This window comes from Lutra lutra, chromosome 15 (assembly GCF_902655055.1).
Source record: "Lutra lutra chromosome 15, mLutLut1.2, whole genome shotgun sequence".
NCBI lineage: Eukaryota > Metazoa > Chordata > Mammalia > Carnivora > Mustelidae > Lutra > Lutra lutra.
In genome coordinates, this window is record NC_062292.1 from 67,273,645 (window position 1) to 67,287,533 (window position 13,889).

Sequence of the window (13,889 nt, forward strand, 5' to 3'; positions counted from 1 at the left end):
CCAGTGCCTGCAAGACGTAGTACATTTCTTTTTTTTTTTTTTTAACATATAATGTATTATTTGCTTCAGGGGTATAGGTCTTGAATCCTCTCTCTTACACAATTCACAGCACTCACCATAGCACATACCCTCCCCAATGTCCATCACCCAGCCACCCTCTCTCTCCCCCTCCACTCCCCAGCAACCCTCAGTTTGTTTCCTGAGATTAAGAGCCCCTTATGGTTTGTCTCCCTTTCTGGTTTTGTCTTGTTTCATTTTTCTCTCCCTTCCCCTGTGATCCTCTGTCTTGTTTCTCAAATTCTTCATATCAGTGAGATCATATGATAATTGTCTTTTTCTGATTGACTTATTTCATTTAGCATAATACCCTCTAGTTCCACCCATGTCATTAAATGGCAAGATTTCAGTGTTTTTGATGGCTGCATAGTATTCCATTGTGTATATATACCACATCTTCTTTATCCATTCGTCTGTTGATGGACATCTAGGTTCTTTCCATAGTTTGGCTTTTGTGGACATTGCTGCTATAAACATTCGGGTGCACGTGCCCCTTCGGATCACTACATTTATATCTTTAGGGTAAATACCACGTAGTGCGATTTCTAGGTCATAGGGTAGTTCTATTTTCATCTTTTTGAGGAACCTCCATACTGTTTTCCAGAGTGGTTGCACCAGCTTGCATTCCCACCAACAGTGCAGGAGGGTTCCCCTTTCTCTGAATGCTATTCAACATCAGTCATTTTGTGACTTGTTGATTTTAGCCATTCTGATTGGCGTGAGGTGGTATCTCATTGTGGTTTTGATTTGGATTTCCCTGATGCCAAGTTTTGTGGAAAATTCATGAACATGGAATGTCTTTCCATTTCTTTCTGTCTTCCTCAATGTCTATCATGAGTGTTCCATAGTTTTCTGAGTACAGATTCTTTGCCTCTTTGATTAGGTTTATTCCTAGGTTTCTTATGGTTTTCAATTGTAAATGGGACTGACTCCTTAATTTCTCTTTCTTCTGTCTTATTATTGGTGTATAGAAATGCAGCTGATTTCTGTGCATTGAGTTTATATCCTGACACTTTACTGAATTCCTATATGAGTTCTAGCAGTTTTGGGGTTTTCCACATAAAGTATCATTTCCACATAAAGTATCCTTTGGGTTTTCCACATAAAGTATCATATCATCTGCAAAGAGTGAGAGTTTGACTTCTTTGCTGATTCGGATTCCTTTTATTTCTTTTTGTTGTCTGATCGCTGACACTAGGACTTCTACTATGTTGAACGGCAGTGTTGATAGTGGATATCCCTGTCATGTTCCTGCCCTTAGGGGGAAGGCTCTCAGTTTTTTTCCATTGAGAATGGTATTCGCTGAGGGGTTTTCGTAGATGGTTTTGATGATACTGAGGTATGTACCCTCTATCCCTACACTGTGAAGAGTTTGATCAGGAACGGATGCTGTACTTTGTCAAGTGCTTTTTCGGCATCTACTGAGAGGATCTAGTAGTGAATTTCTTGTTCCTCGCCCATCCCTTCCCATCAGATGACCACCCGAGATCACTGATTCCCTGGGGTTCATGGTATTGCTCTCTGGTGGGGGAAGAATCCAGTGTCCATTTTGGGGAGGACGTTCGGATTCACACCAATGTGTCCATACTGGGTTTCAGACTCTGGTGTGGAAATGCAGACAGCTGCTGGCTGAGAGAGGGAGTTTCTCCCCCAGGGGCTGCCTATCCCCAAGGTCACTCCTGCTTCTCTGAAAGAAAATGAGGGGAAGGGGATATGGGGGTGCTTCTGGGAACCTGGAAAGGAAAGCAAGCCTGTTCCTGATGCACGACATCTCTCCCCCAAGGGCATTCTGGAGTCTCCTGGAGCACGGGTGAGCTCACCAACCTCACATAGGCCAAGGGACTCACCCAGCAACTCCTGCAGCAGCTCCCCATCTCCAAAGTGCTGAGAGCTCAGGACTCAGGGCTGACCAGCCCTGTGCCAGGGACATGCAGGGAAGGCTTGCAAAAAAGAGAGTCAGCCTCGCCGTATCTGGTCAGAGAGTCTGCGCCTCTCCGGGTAGCAGATGAGTCCCTGCATCTCCAGGAGGGTGTCCAGCTGGAAGCCCAAGGTCAGCACAGAAGCCACACTGACCAGCACGTGTCCTCCAGCTGAGGTCATCAGCTCTCTGTCAACCAGGGAGTTGTGTCCAGGCAGGATGGCAGTTTCCAGAAGAGCTCGAGTGTGGGAAAAGCAATCCCACCCTGAGCTGGACTGTAGGTCTGTCCTCTGTGTGACTCAGCCAGTGCAGGTGGCGGCTGTGGTTGGCAAAAGGTCCGGCATGGACCTCAGAGCATGAAAGACGCAACCACAGGTTTATTTCCTCTGCCTGCGGGTGTGAGACAGGAGGAGGCTGCTGGGGGCTCCCTCCTGAGCTCCCTCCCAAGCTGGGATTTGCACAAGCAAACAGTTCTAATCCTGACAGGGCTCACTCAAGGCTGTAATGACGGAGATGGGGGCACAGACTTGGTCCCCATCACCCTGAAGGGACCAGGGATGAGCTGCCCAGATCTGGTCTCCATCCGAGGATTTCTGCCTACAAGGGTGGAAGGGATCTCCCATCTCTGGGTGGGAACGGGGAACAAGGCAGTGCCGAGGGCTCTCTGGTCTGAAGGGCAGAGAGCAGTTCTGGGGGAGCCCAGACTGGATGCAGTGATCGCTGGAGGCCACACACTGGGATGGGACAGCAGCAGTGACACGGGATTTCCCAGAGTTCCTTGTTGTGACTCTAGACCCTGACTCTTGCTCTGCTGGGTGACCTCTGGCAGGAGGACCAAACCCTTAGGACTCGGGTCTCACATCCATAAAATGGGTTCAACAGCCAACAGGCTGACCACCTAGAGTGCAGGGCCCTGGGCCAGTCCTGGGGACCCACCCATAGGATCTGAGGGTCTGAGCAGCTGAGGAGGAACCCAGTGGGCAGTGAAAGGGGCGCCAACAGGGGGTTAGTGATGGAGCTGCTCCCCTAGGGTCCACAGGAGACCAAGGTTCTCAGAGTTTATAGGAACCCATACAAGAGGAGGCCAGACCTGACCCTCCATATTGCCATGGGTCTGGGCGGCTGAGCTTGCGGCCAGAGGTGCGTGTCCCTCTCCAGTCCTGCCTCTGTGTGAGGCCAGCCCAAGCCTGGCAGAGCCTCAAAGGGAAGGGGGGCTGTGGGGCTGCTCTTCTGGGGGTAGGATTTGTCCTGGGGGATGGGCAGGGTCAGCCCTAGGCTGCAGATGGAGCCCTGGGGACCAACAGTGGGGACATGCCATGTGTGCACGGGAGTGTGGGGTGACACTTCCAGGAGTGCTTTGTTCTTGGGCTCCTAGCTTCTCACTGTGACACCTGACAGTGAGGTTCCTAGAAAATCATAAGGGAAATGTGACTCATGAAATGGTGTAAAAGACAGAGGACAGGCCCAAAGCCAGAGAGGCCCTGAGTCCTTGGTTCTAGGAGGGGACTCTGTGCCTGGCCATTGGCTGGCGCTGGTGAGCAGGGTGGCCCAGGCTGAGTGGGAGCCCAGGGACAGAAGTCGGGGGTCCTAGGGGTACAGGCTGGGGCGGGGAGACCACCAGACTGGTTGTGAGCACAGGGGCGGGGCCTCTCCAGCACCGGGCCTCCTAGAGGGCGGCTCTTCCCACATTATTCTACAGTTATCTCCTGAGGCCCCACTACGGGTGCTGAGCTAACATGAGAGATGGGAGTGGGTTACTCTAGGCTGGACAGTGAGGTCCCAGAACTGACAGTCAGCCCCGCCCCTGGGGTGCAGAGAAGCCTTACGGCTCTTGTGAGTGAAGAAGCTTTCTTCCTCCTCTTAGGTCTGTATTCTGGATGTTTCCTTGAAGCAGAATTGGTCCACACTGAGCCAGCAGGGAGGCAGCCAGCCATGGGCGCCTGCTCAGAAGACCCCCACCTGTGCGGGGCCTCCTGGCTCCTGCGATTCACCGGCCTCCTCCTCAGTGAGTGGCCCGGGCGCCCTGGGAGGGAGGCCGCCGGGTGGGCAGGGAGGCAGGAGCTCCCGGGCTGGCTGAGGTCTGTGCTGAAGAGCCAGACGGAGCAGCCCCGTGGTGACGGAGCACACGCGGTGCGCTGGGTTAGAGCCCCGGGGTGGACAGAGGGAACAAAGGGAGCTTTGGGCTGAGGCCAGGCTGGGAACTGACCCGGCTGCCTGGAAGCATGAAGGAAATCCCCCTCCCCACCAAAAGGGGGTGAGGCTGGGAGAGCCTGGAGCCTCGTGGGAGAGGGATGGAGGAGACACAGGAGCAGCTGCGGGAACCCGGGGTGGGGACGGACATCCCCCTGCCGTGCACAGGGACGGGCAGCCTCTGCAGCTGCCGTGTGCAGGAGGGGCCGACCCAGAGCCCCCGTCTGAGCTGGAGGGGCCGCGCTAGTCTGGCTCCTTGGGCAAGATGAGGCCCCGAATCCAGTGACATTCTGTTTGCAAAGGATGGAAAGGAGGCCCCAGAATTCAAGGGTCTGAGCTATGTGCCGTGTGTAAGGCTGAGCTGGGAACAGGAGACTGCTGACCTGGGCTCCGAGTCGGGGTGTCCTGGGAGTCAGGATGGAAGCAGAGGTGGTCCCAAAAGGGAACTGAATGACTGTTTTAAGGAGAGCCCGATTTTCCGTTCTTACTTCCTCAGAGACCATCTGCTTCCGTGTAATAAATTAAGTAAGAACCAAGGAGAAAATACTAAGCTCTTGATGTTCTGAATTCTGCAGACCCCATGGAAAGCTGTTATTTTCTGTAATGTTTGCTGTGAACACACCAGCCCCTCCGTTCCTGCAGGATTCTAAGGCATTTCTGGGATCCCAGGATGTTTGCAAACACGGAGATAAATCTTTAGAAAATGAGTTTTGCAAGGCTTGGAGACCATTTTAACAGGGTAACTTTCTATCAACAATTGTGGGCTTTCCACTCTTTTCAATGTTATTTAAATGGAGACATATGGTAAATTACATAGTTTCCTCCATAAATGTCTATAGGTTGGAAGATTATGTAAGAGAGAGAGGAACTAAGAGAGGACTGTAGGGAAGAAAGAAAGAGAAATGGACAAAATGTTATGTTGATGGTTGAAAGTCAAATTTCATCTAATTTAAATAAACTCGGACTCTCTTGCTCACAGTCACCCCACCCCTGACCTTCTGTCCCTCTTTGGCATCAGCACCTTCTGCAGATCTGAGCACTGTCGTGTCTTCCTCCCGTCCTGAGTGGGCTTCCAGCTTCTGGGCCGCTCCTCCCCCGCAGCCTGAGGGCTGAGCCTCCTCTGTCCCGCGTTCCCCCCTTTCCAACAGGGGCCGGTTAACCCTCAGGTAGCCCCACATCCCTGCCCTGCCAAAGCCTGCTGAGTACTTGAGTCCCCTCTCCTGGAACAATAGCTGGAGGTGAGACCCCAGATCTGCTTAGACCCCACTGACCAGACAGCAGTGCTAGGAGGAGGGAGCCCTGGGCAGGGCAGGTGACGGGCAGGAGGATGCTAGGGGGAGGGTGCATGGCAGGTTTCTATAGGGGAGCCACTGAGCTAGGGGACAAGGGAACTGACTCTAGGTCTGGTTCTGCCCTGGGTGACTCAGGACAAGTTCTCCCCAAGGAAGCCCCTCCTTTATGAAAGGTCCCCTCGAAGCCCCTCCAGCTGTGACATCCTGGGACTGGGGGTCTCCCCCTGGACGGGACTGACCTGTAGCTTTTCTGAGGCCTCTGCTCTATGTCTTCCTCCTCTCCTGTCCTCGTCCTGTGTCCTGTCAGACACAGACAGTCGGGGAGCCTGCTTGACCGCTTCAGAACCCAGAGCCTAGGACCACCTGTGGTCACCTCCTCCGGCCTCCAAGGAGCAGGGAGGATGCATCTTGAGGCTCCCTGCAGTCTTCGGGCCCTCTGCTGTCTCTGTCTCTGGTCCTGACTCGGGTCTGCCGAGCTCCAGCCCCGGTGTGTGGACTGCAGTGTGTGGACCCGAGTGTGCACGGCCCGCTCAGGACAGCGAGCTGCCGCAGGATGGGGGAGAGGCCCCGAGTAGCTGCTCAGGAACAGCCTGGCCCAAGCCACGCCGGTGCTGCCCGTGGTCGGCAGAAACACCAGTGTCCATGTCCCTGTCCCCTAGGGTAGACCCCTCTGACCCATATGGGGGCACTGAGAACAACAATGTGGGCTCAGAATTCCTGGAGAGAAGCCCAAGGGCAGGTGTCACCCTGGGGACGGATCTACTGTACCTCAGGGATCCCCAGGCACCATCCTCCTGTTGGAACAAGGGCGGCTTCTCTGACTCAGTGTTGGTGTCCTGTGTGCACCACACTCTGCATATTTGCACACGAGATGGGCCGTGGCCGTGGACTGGGTGGGGACGCGGGTGTGACGGGACACCGTCATTCTGTGCATTAATTCATGAGGAGCCGCCAGGCTCATTCACAGGAGAAATGTTCCTTAAATATAATGGGACATAATTTTCTCATCGGTCTGGCAAAGGGTAGAAAGTCTGATCACCGTGTGCTGGTGGGAACCTCAGCATTATTGGGGGGAGAACAGCCGGGGTTGCTCTCAGGAGGGTGAGGAGCAGGGTCTGTCAGAGGCTGAGATGGAGCTGCCTTTGGTCTAAGACCCACTAGTGGGATATCCCAGTGTCTGCACACCCACGGGTACTGTCTACACCACCAAGTGTGATGTACGCACACCCACGTGTGGCGTATATGCAGCTGCCTGTGGTGTGTACACTCATGTGTGGTGGATACGCAGTCACGTGCGACCTATATACACACAAGTGTGGCATGTATAGCCCAGCGTGTGCTGTAGACACACCTGTGTGTGATGCACACACCTGAGAGCGATGTGTGTGCCCCCGCGTGTGAGGTGCCTGCACCCACATGTTGTGTGCTCCATAGCGTGTTGTACATACACCTGTGCATGACACGTATGCCCCGTGTGTGACATATATGTCCCCATGTATAACATGTGTGCTCTGTGGGTGACATGTATGCCCATGTGTGTGATGTGCATGCTTGATGTGTGACATGTGTGCCCCGTGTGTAGCATGTGTGCTCCCATGGGTGGCTCATATGTCCCCGTGTATAACACGTATGCCCCATATATGATGCACATGTACCTGTGTGACTTCTGTGCATGGAACAGGACAGATATGCCCCTGCATGTGACTCCGTACCTCCCTGTGTGCAGAGCCTCCAATCCCAAGCTGCTCATGGGACCTTTTGGCAGGAACTAGAGCCACCTGACTGCCCGTCACACGTGGAGGGAACTAGAGCCCCACGTGCGGCCGAACAGCTGTTCATGAGACTTCCCCGTGTGCAGACGCAGGCTAGAGGCTAGGCTAGAATCCCTTCTGGTCCCGAGCCGTGCAGAGAAGTGGGGGGAGCAGAGCATGGCAGGTGGTGTGGGGTCTGGCAGGTGGAGACACACGTAGGCACCTGTCAGTGCAGAGACCCCCGAAGGAAGGACACACGGGAACCTGGAACAGCAGCAGCCTGTGGGAAGGGCAATGTGGCAGTGGGGCTCAGAGGTCGGGGAGAAGCTGCATTTCCATGTCTAGTGTCCTCCTTTACTGCAATGTGGAATCTACTTAAAATCTAAGACAATTTAAAAGCTGCTGAGTGTGGCTGAAATGCAACCTTCTCACCTTGGAAAGGGGACGACACTCCGCACCCGCCTGCATCAGGGGGTGTCCTGGGATCCCGAGATGCTCGGAATCTGACGAAGCAGTAAACGTAGGGAAAGGGCCTCATGTTCATGGGGAGCCTGTGGTCTCAGGTGAGTGAGCGACAGGTGGGCCAGGTATCTGTAAACTCCCCACACCCTAACACAGTGATGAGACGACAAGGAAGCAGTCACTGTGGGGACTTTCTCATGTGTCGTCACATTTAATCCTTGCAGGAGCCCCGTGGACATGCTCACATCTCGTCCTGGTGGTTCCCATGTGGGAGCTCCAGGCTTAGACACTTTAGAAAGTCGCTTGGGGCCGCTCAGCCAGTAAAGGGCGGATCTGGAATGTGACCCCAGGTGTGTCTCACCCCAGAGCTCATGATCTGCGACCTGCTGGCCAAGATCCCAGGCCAAGACCCCAGGAGCCCTCACCGGGTCCACGTGGGGTGGGGGCGGCAATTCCTGGGCTCCCGCCTCAGTTTCCTGGGCTGCCGAAAAAGACAACGTAAACCCTTAAACAACACAATCTTTTTGTCTCCTGGTTCTGGAGGCTGAGAGCCCAAAATCAAGGTTTTGGCCAATTCGCTTTGTGAAGAGAAGGAGGGAGCACTGTGCTGTGGGGACACATGGCACTTGTGTCCCGACGTGCTAGAGGGACTGGAGGGGTGCAGTGTGGCTGTGCCCGACTCTGTGGAGCCTGTGGGAGCCATGCCAGGACCTCACCCCTCCCTGGCTGTTGGCGAGAGGCTGCCCTCTGTCCCTCCCCATGGGGGTCTCTCCACGGGACTACCCACAACATGGTGGCGGATGTTGTCAGATCGAGCAGGACACAGGGTGAAAACAAAATGGGGTCACACTCCTGTCGGACCGGTGGTCCCTTAGAGCCGCCCATCACGTTAGCAGCACTCTGCTCCTTAGAAGGGACTCCTGAGGGCGGACCCCCTCCCAGGGACAGAGCTTATAGGGCCCATGGGCATGAGGGGTCTCTGCAGCCCCATGAGAACTTGCCTCCTGAAGAAATACAATCGCTGTGGCCCCCAAAATGTGTTCGTGCTTCAGAATCTAGACCTCCTGACATTCATCCTCTTGCTGTCAGGGGTCAGGACACTGCAGGTGAGCAAGTTCCCGTGACCTGTTCAAGGAGACACTCCCCTGGGACCAGGAGGGATTCCAGCCTCGCCTCAAACTCATGGCACCCTCCTGCCTTCCCAGACTCAAGGGGGCACATGGGATGGATTTCAGGAAGATGGGTTCTAGGTTTTCGCCTTTTTTCCCAATGAAAACCACTTACATTTTCTGTATCCTATGCCCTAGGTGTCTGCAGCGCTGTGACCCAGAGTCCTGGAGCCCGTAGGTCTGCCCTGGACGATTCTGGAAACCCTCTTCCTCTGAAGGGGACTCTGGGAGCTTCTGTGTTGTTTCACATGATCAAAAATCCAGAATTACCTCCAGGATCCAAGCTAGAGAGTATTACTTGGGGCATTATAAATCAAAAAATCTACACACCCGTACTCCAAGTTAGTCCCGGGAGAGATGTTCCACGATGGGTCAGCTTCCAGGACAAGTTCGAGAAGAGGGTCCATGTGCTCAACACAATGACCCTGAGGATTGACAACCTGACCCTTGAGGACAGTGGGCTGTACCGGGCTCAAGAGTCCTATACGAGAGGAAGACAATATGACCAGGATTTCCACCTAATGGTCTACGGTACGTGGCGGCCCCTCACCCAGTCCCACAGCTGACCCCCTTCCACTGTCTCCGGGAGTATCCATGCACCCCACTTGCAGGATTCCTTCCAGACCGCAGCCTTCAGACTCGATCTTCTCCCCAGAAAATAGATGCTGTGAGGTCACCACAAATGCAGGCAGAGCTGAGACTCACACCGGGGATAAATCACGTCTATGCTTCAGGAGGGAACACGGAATGGGGAGAAATGGGGATTTCGCCATAACACTCATTGTCCCCATAGGATTCAAGGTCTTTAGTGGGACTCTTACTGTCTAGTGATGATGTAACAGGTGAGGACACCTCAGTGGCTGACCATACCACCCCCCTGGGGTTCTTCCTGGGCTGTAGGGCAGGAGTCAGACCCCAGAGCCTCTGCCATGAGGTCCAGGTGTCGGCAGGGCTGTGCTCCTCTCTGGAGGCTCTGGGGAGAATCCACTTCTGTTCTTGTCCCCCCTTCTAGGGGCACCGACATCCCCTGGATTGTGGCCCCTTCTTCCTCCTTCCCAGGTGGCACTGGTGGGATGAGTCCCTCTGACACTGCATCCCTCCCACCTCCTCTCCTGCCTCCTCCACTTGTGAGGACCCTGTGATCACACGGGGCTTGTCCAGGGAATCCAGATCATCTTTAGTTTAGGATCAGCTGGTTCTCAGCCTGAGTTCCCATTTCCCCTGGAACCTAAGACACCTGCGGGCTCTGAGGGTCAGCACGTGGCCATGGTTAGAAGACCCTCATCACCTAGCAAGATCCGGAATCCCACGTGAATTCTCCCCGCCCCGTCCCCTCGTCCTTCTCAGCCCAGCCCGAGTCAGCTCACTCACAGACTCTACTGTCCAGTTCTGAACCTCCACAGATGGAGGAGAATTCAGAGAGTAACCCTTCCTCAGACTCTCAGGGAGAAGCTCTCTCTCCCGGCACCCCTCTACCTGCCCGCATGCAGGGAGACGTCCTGCGCCAGCGAGAGGGGACTTTGCAGCCTCACGACCGGAGATTTCCAACTGACTATCAGTCTGTCCCTTGTCTTCCCGTGTGGACCCCAAGCTCAGGGTATAATCCAACCACAACTCATGGAGGCCATTCCTAGTGACCTCTATTGCGGTCAGTCCTGGGGGAACCTGAGGCTGCTCTCTGGGCTCCCAGAGCTGGCCACTGGCCGTCTGCACCATGGGCTGTGCCGTCCCAGGAACCATGCATGCAGGAGAAGTAGGCCTGGGTTCTGGAACTGGAAAATACTTCTGTCCCTGATTTCTTCTTCTAAGGGACACCTCATCTTCCTCAAATATGGGGTTTGGGTAGGTGGGGTCCACATTATATCTCAGGGGAGATTTGTAAGACGTGCTCAGTCGAGTGAAATCACATAGAGCTAAACTCAGTGGCTCTTTCCATTCTAGCACCTGCTGTATATTTGGGTCACTTCTCTGTGATCTGTAAAATGCAATCCCTGTCCTTAGTGGGAGGAAACCAGAGATTCAGGGAGAATCCACAGGAGAAAGCAGGAGCTGTGATGTTCTACACTCACCTGAGACTGTCCTCTTGTCCCTCCCGCCCCAGAGCCTGTGCCCGTTCCCCAGATCCGGGCCACAGTTCTGTCCCTCACACCAGGCTGGTGCAACCTCACCTTGAAGTGTGTCCTCACGAGAACCAGGGAGGACCTGACCGTGTCCTGGGAGAGCGAGTGTCTCCCCAGGGAGCTGGAGCAGAGACCGGCCCCAGGACCATCCCCCAACCCCTGGACACTGGCTGTGAACCTGCCCCTGAGCCAACCCAGCCCCAGCCTCACCTGTGTGGTCAGCAACCAGGGGGACCAGAAAACTGTCACCCTGGACCTTGGGGATGTCTGTGACCACGGTGAGTGCACCTGCCAGAAGGGAGGGGTTATCCCGGTTCTCAGGGAACCCAGGGTGAGGGTTCTCAGCTTCTGTCCCCATGTTTATGTCACCCACTGCCACCTGGTCACCCCATCCAGGACTCTGGCAGGCACATCCAACCTGCATCTGCCCTTCAGTGTCTCTCCCGTGCTGCTCCCCAACCCTCAGTCCTGCTGGTCCAGGCAGCACCCAGCAGGTACCTCTCCCCACCCTCATCCATCATCCTGAGTGTGTCTAGGGTGGCTTTCAGGAAAAGTGAGTTGGATGTGTCCGTGGTCTGTGCCATCTGAGGGGTCTGGCTGGCGACTCGCTATAGGATTCAGGGCTCCTCTGCCCATTTCTGGTCACGTCACACCCACAAGCTCGCCTGCGTTCCCGATGTGTCCCGCTCTCCTCGGCTGCCAGCCTCCGCTCAGGTCCCTCCCTCTGCCCTCAGCCCTTCCGAGTCAGGGGTCCTCCACTCCCCACTGATTCCCATCCAGGGACCCCTCCCTGCAGCTGGCTCCGGGGGACTGTGACCCGGGCAGTCCCACAGGGCCGCGTGCTGGGGGCAGTCCCAGCATGAAGAGAGTTTGCACAGGGGCTCCTCAGCCTCGATGGCTCAGGGCCCTGCAGGAGCTACTGCTGTCCTGCCCTCACACCTCGTCTCCTCTAAGGAGCGGTCAGTGGCCCCACACTGGGAGCTGATGCTCAGGTCCAGGATTAGTCCCCTCTAGTGAACCCCTATAAGGGAGGGGTCATGTCTGCTGCTCTTTCGAAATGCCTGTCCTAGCCTCGGCCATGGTCCCTTTGCTCACAGTCAGTGTAACCCTGAATGAATGAATGAATGAATGAATGAATGACCTGGTTCCCCATGAGCCCTCTCTCCCTCCACCTCTTCCTCCACTAGCTGGGGGACCTGCTGCCTCAGTATCCCTGATCCCAAGGAAGTTCATGGCTCAGGCCCCCCTGGGCACTCTGGAAAGAGACTCCTGCCTCCCTCTCATTCTCCCACCCAGCTCCACCTACCTAGTCCCTCTCTGGCCTGCCCCAGGGGTATGCCAGGAGCTCCTAGGGCTGGAGAGTTCTCACAGCCATTCTCGGTCATGGCTCTCTATCCTGGGATGCCTCACCCACCCTGAATATTGGGCAATCTCCTACTCCTCAATCAAGACCAGGCTTGCCCTTCACCTCCTCCAGGAAGCCCTCCCTGATGACCTGGGTACAGGCTGTAAGCTCTAGGGAACTGGGATGGCTCTGGCTGGCTGCCTCTGGCATGTGCTCAGGCCTCCCCCTGCTGAGGGGCTCCTCAAGGGCGGGCACCATGTTCTGCTCCTCTCAGCATCCGGCCCCAAGCAGGAGCTCCGGAACTGGCTGAGTGAGAGCCCCTGCCGTGCTGCTCCCTCTTGAGCTTCTGACCAGGTCCCTTCAGAGTCTCCATGTGCCTGGCAATGGGCGTCCTCTATTCCCTGTTGCCTTAACCTCCCTCACACTTTGTGCAACAGAAACAGAACCACATAGACAGACCAGTGCTGCCCACTTACCCGGTATCCTGGTGTCTGTTGCGGTCATGCTGCTGATCCTCGGAGCTGATCTCTACCTTTGGAAGAGACGTGGGATGAAGAAGAAATTGGAGCCTGTGAGAGGCAGGTTGCACTTCTCCTTCCCATGTCCAGACACCTCCTTCCCTCGCTGGAACTGGGTTCCCTTTCTCCTACATTTTGCTGCTCAGGGAATGTCCCTGCAGGAGGCTGGCAGGTGTGGTCATGGCCATGGGGTCATGGAAGGGGAGGGTACAGGCTTCCAGGCTGAGACTCAACCTCCATCTGTGTGTGACTCAGGGACAGGATCACAGGAAGAACATGGGAACATGATGGTAGCATCCACTATGCAGAGCTGAGCCAGCGGGGGTCTGGAGACCACAGAGACAAGGTGAGGCTGGGAGAAGCGGCAGCCTGGGTTCTCCCAAGTCCCTCTATGCCTGGGTTTGTGCCTTCGATCCCAGTGCTCTTCAGGCTTTTGTCTCCATGTATCTGTAACCCTTTCCAGACAACATAGTATTAACTTAAGAACATTCTCCTGGGGTCTCTGCAGTGCTGGGCATTGGGGAAGGTCATGTCAGCAGCCCTGGGTCTGTGGGGGTCCCTCTGGGGCCTCTATGTCCCTCAGCTGTTCCGGGAACCCTCCGTCTGCATTGCAGGGTAGGGGAGAACCACATCTAGAAGAGGAGAACTCTCCCTCTGCTGTCTACAATGAGGTCCGCAGGCCAGGCCAGGACATGACCATGATTTAATGGGAAGAAGCAGGAGAATCCCGCCCCGGGGACACCTGTCTCCTGAGCATGACGCCCGCAGCTCTGGTCCTGCCTCTTCCACCTCTGATGGCTCTGAGCAGGGACTCGATGGGTCCAGCACTTATTTCTGTGCTAAATCCTTGTGCACAAGCTCCCCGTGAGACACACACTGGTAGATCAGGGGAAACTGAGTAAATAAATTGGTCCAAACCTGTTCCAGGACCACTCAGCCTCTGTTATGTGACAACACTTTACGGCCCCCACTGTCCCCTCATCTGTACGACATCAAACAGCTTTCAGACTCTCAGCCTCTGGGACAAACCGTGGAGAATCACAACATCCCCCCGGGCCCGTCTTGAG

The 13,889-nt window shown here is 55.3% G+C and overlaps 1 protein-coding gene across 3 annotated transcripts; it reads left to right on the forward strand.

Moving 5' to 3' along the window:
• The first annotated feature begins 3,816 nt into the window (after positions 1-3,816).
• LOC125085882 (SLAM family member 9-like) lies at positions 3,817-13,889 on the forward strand. 3 transcript variants are annotated; one of them, XM_047704757.1, is made up of 6 exons: positions 3,867-3,980; positions 8,978-9,370; positions 10,941-11,237; positions 12,748-12,889; positions 13,084-13,168; positions 13,437-13,889. In XM_047704757.1, the coding sequence occupies exons 1-6, from the start codon at positions 3,908-3,910 to the stop codon at positions 13,527-13,529; spliced, it is 1,083 nt and encodes a 360-aa protein (XP_047560713.1). In that variant the 5' UTR covers positions 3,867-3,907; the 3' UTR covers positions 13,530-13,889. The 3 variants fall into 3 exon arrangements, with proteins under 3 accessions (XP_047560712.1, XP_047560711.1, XP_047560713.1); XM_047704755.1 differs by lacking the exon at positions 13,084-13,168 and having other exon boundaries at positions 3,818-3,980; positions 12,742-12,886; XM_047704756.1 differs by lacking the exons at positions 12,748-12,889; positions 13,084-13,168; positions 13,437-13,889 and adding an exon at positions 11,356-11,560 and having other exon boundaries at positions 3,817-3,980.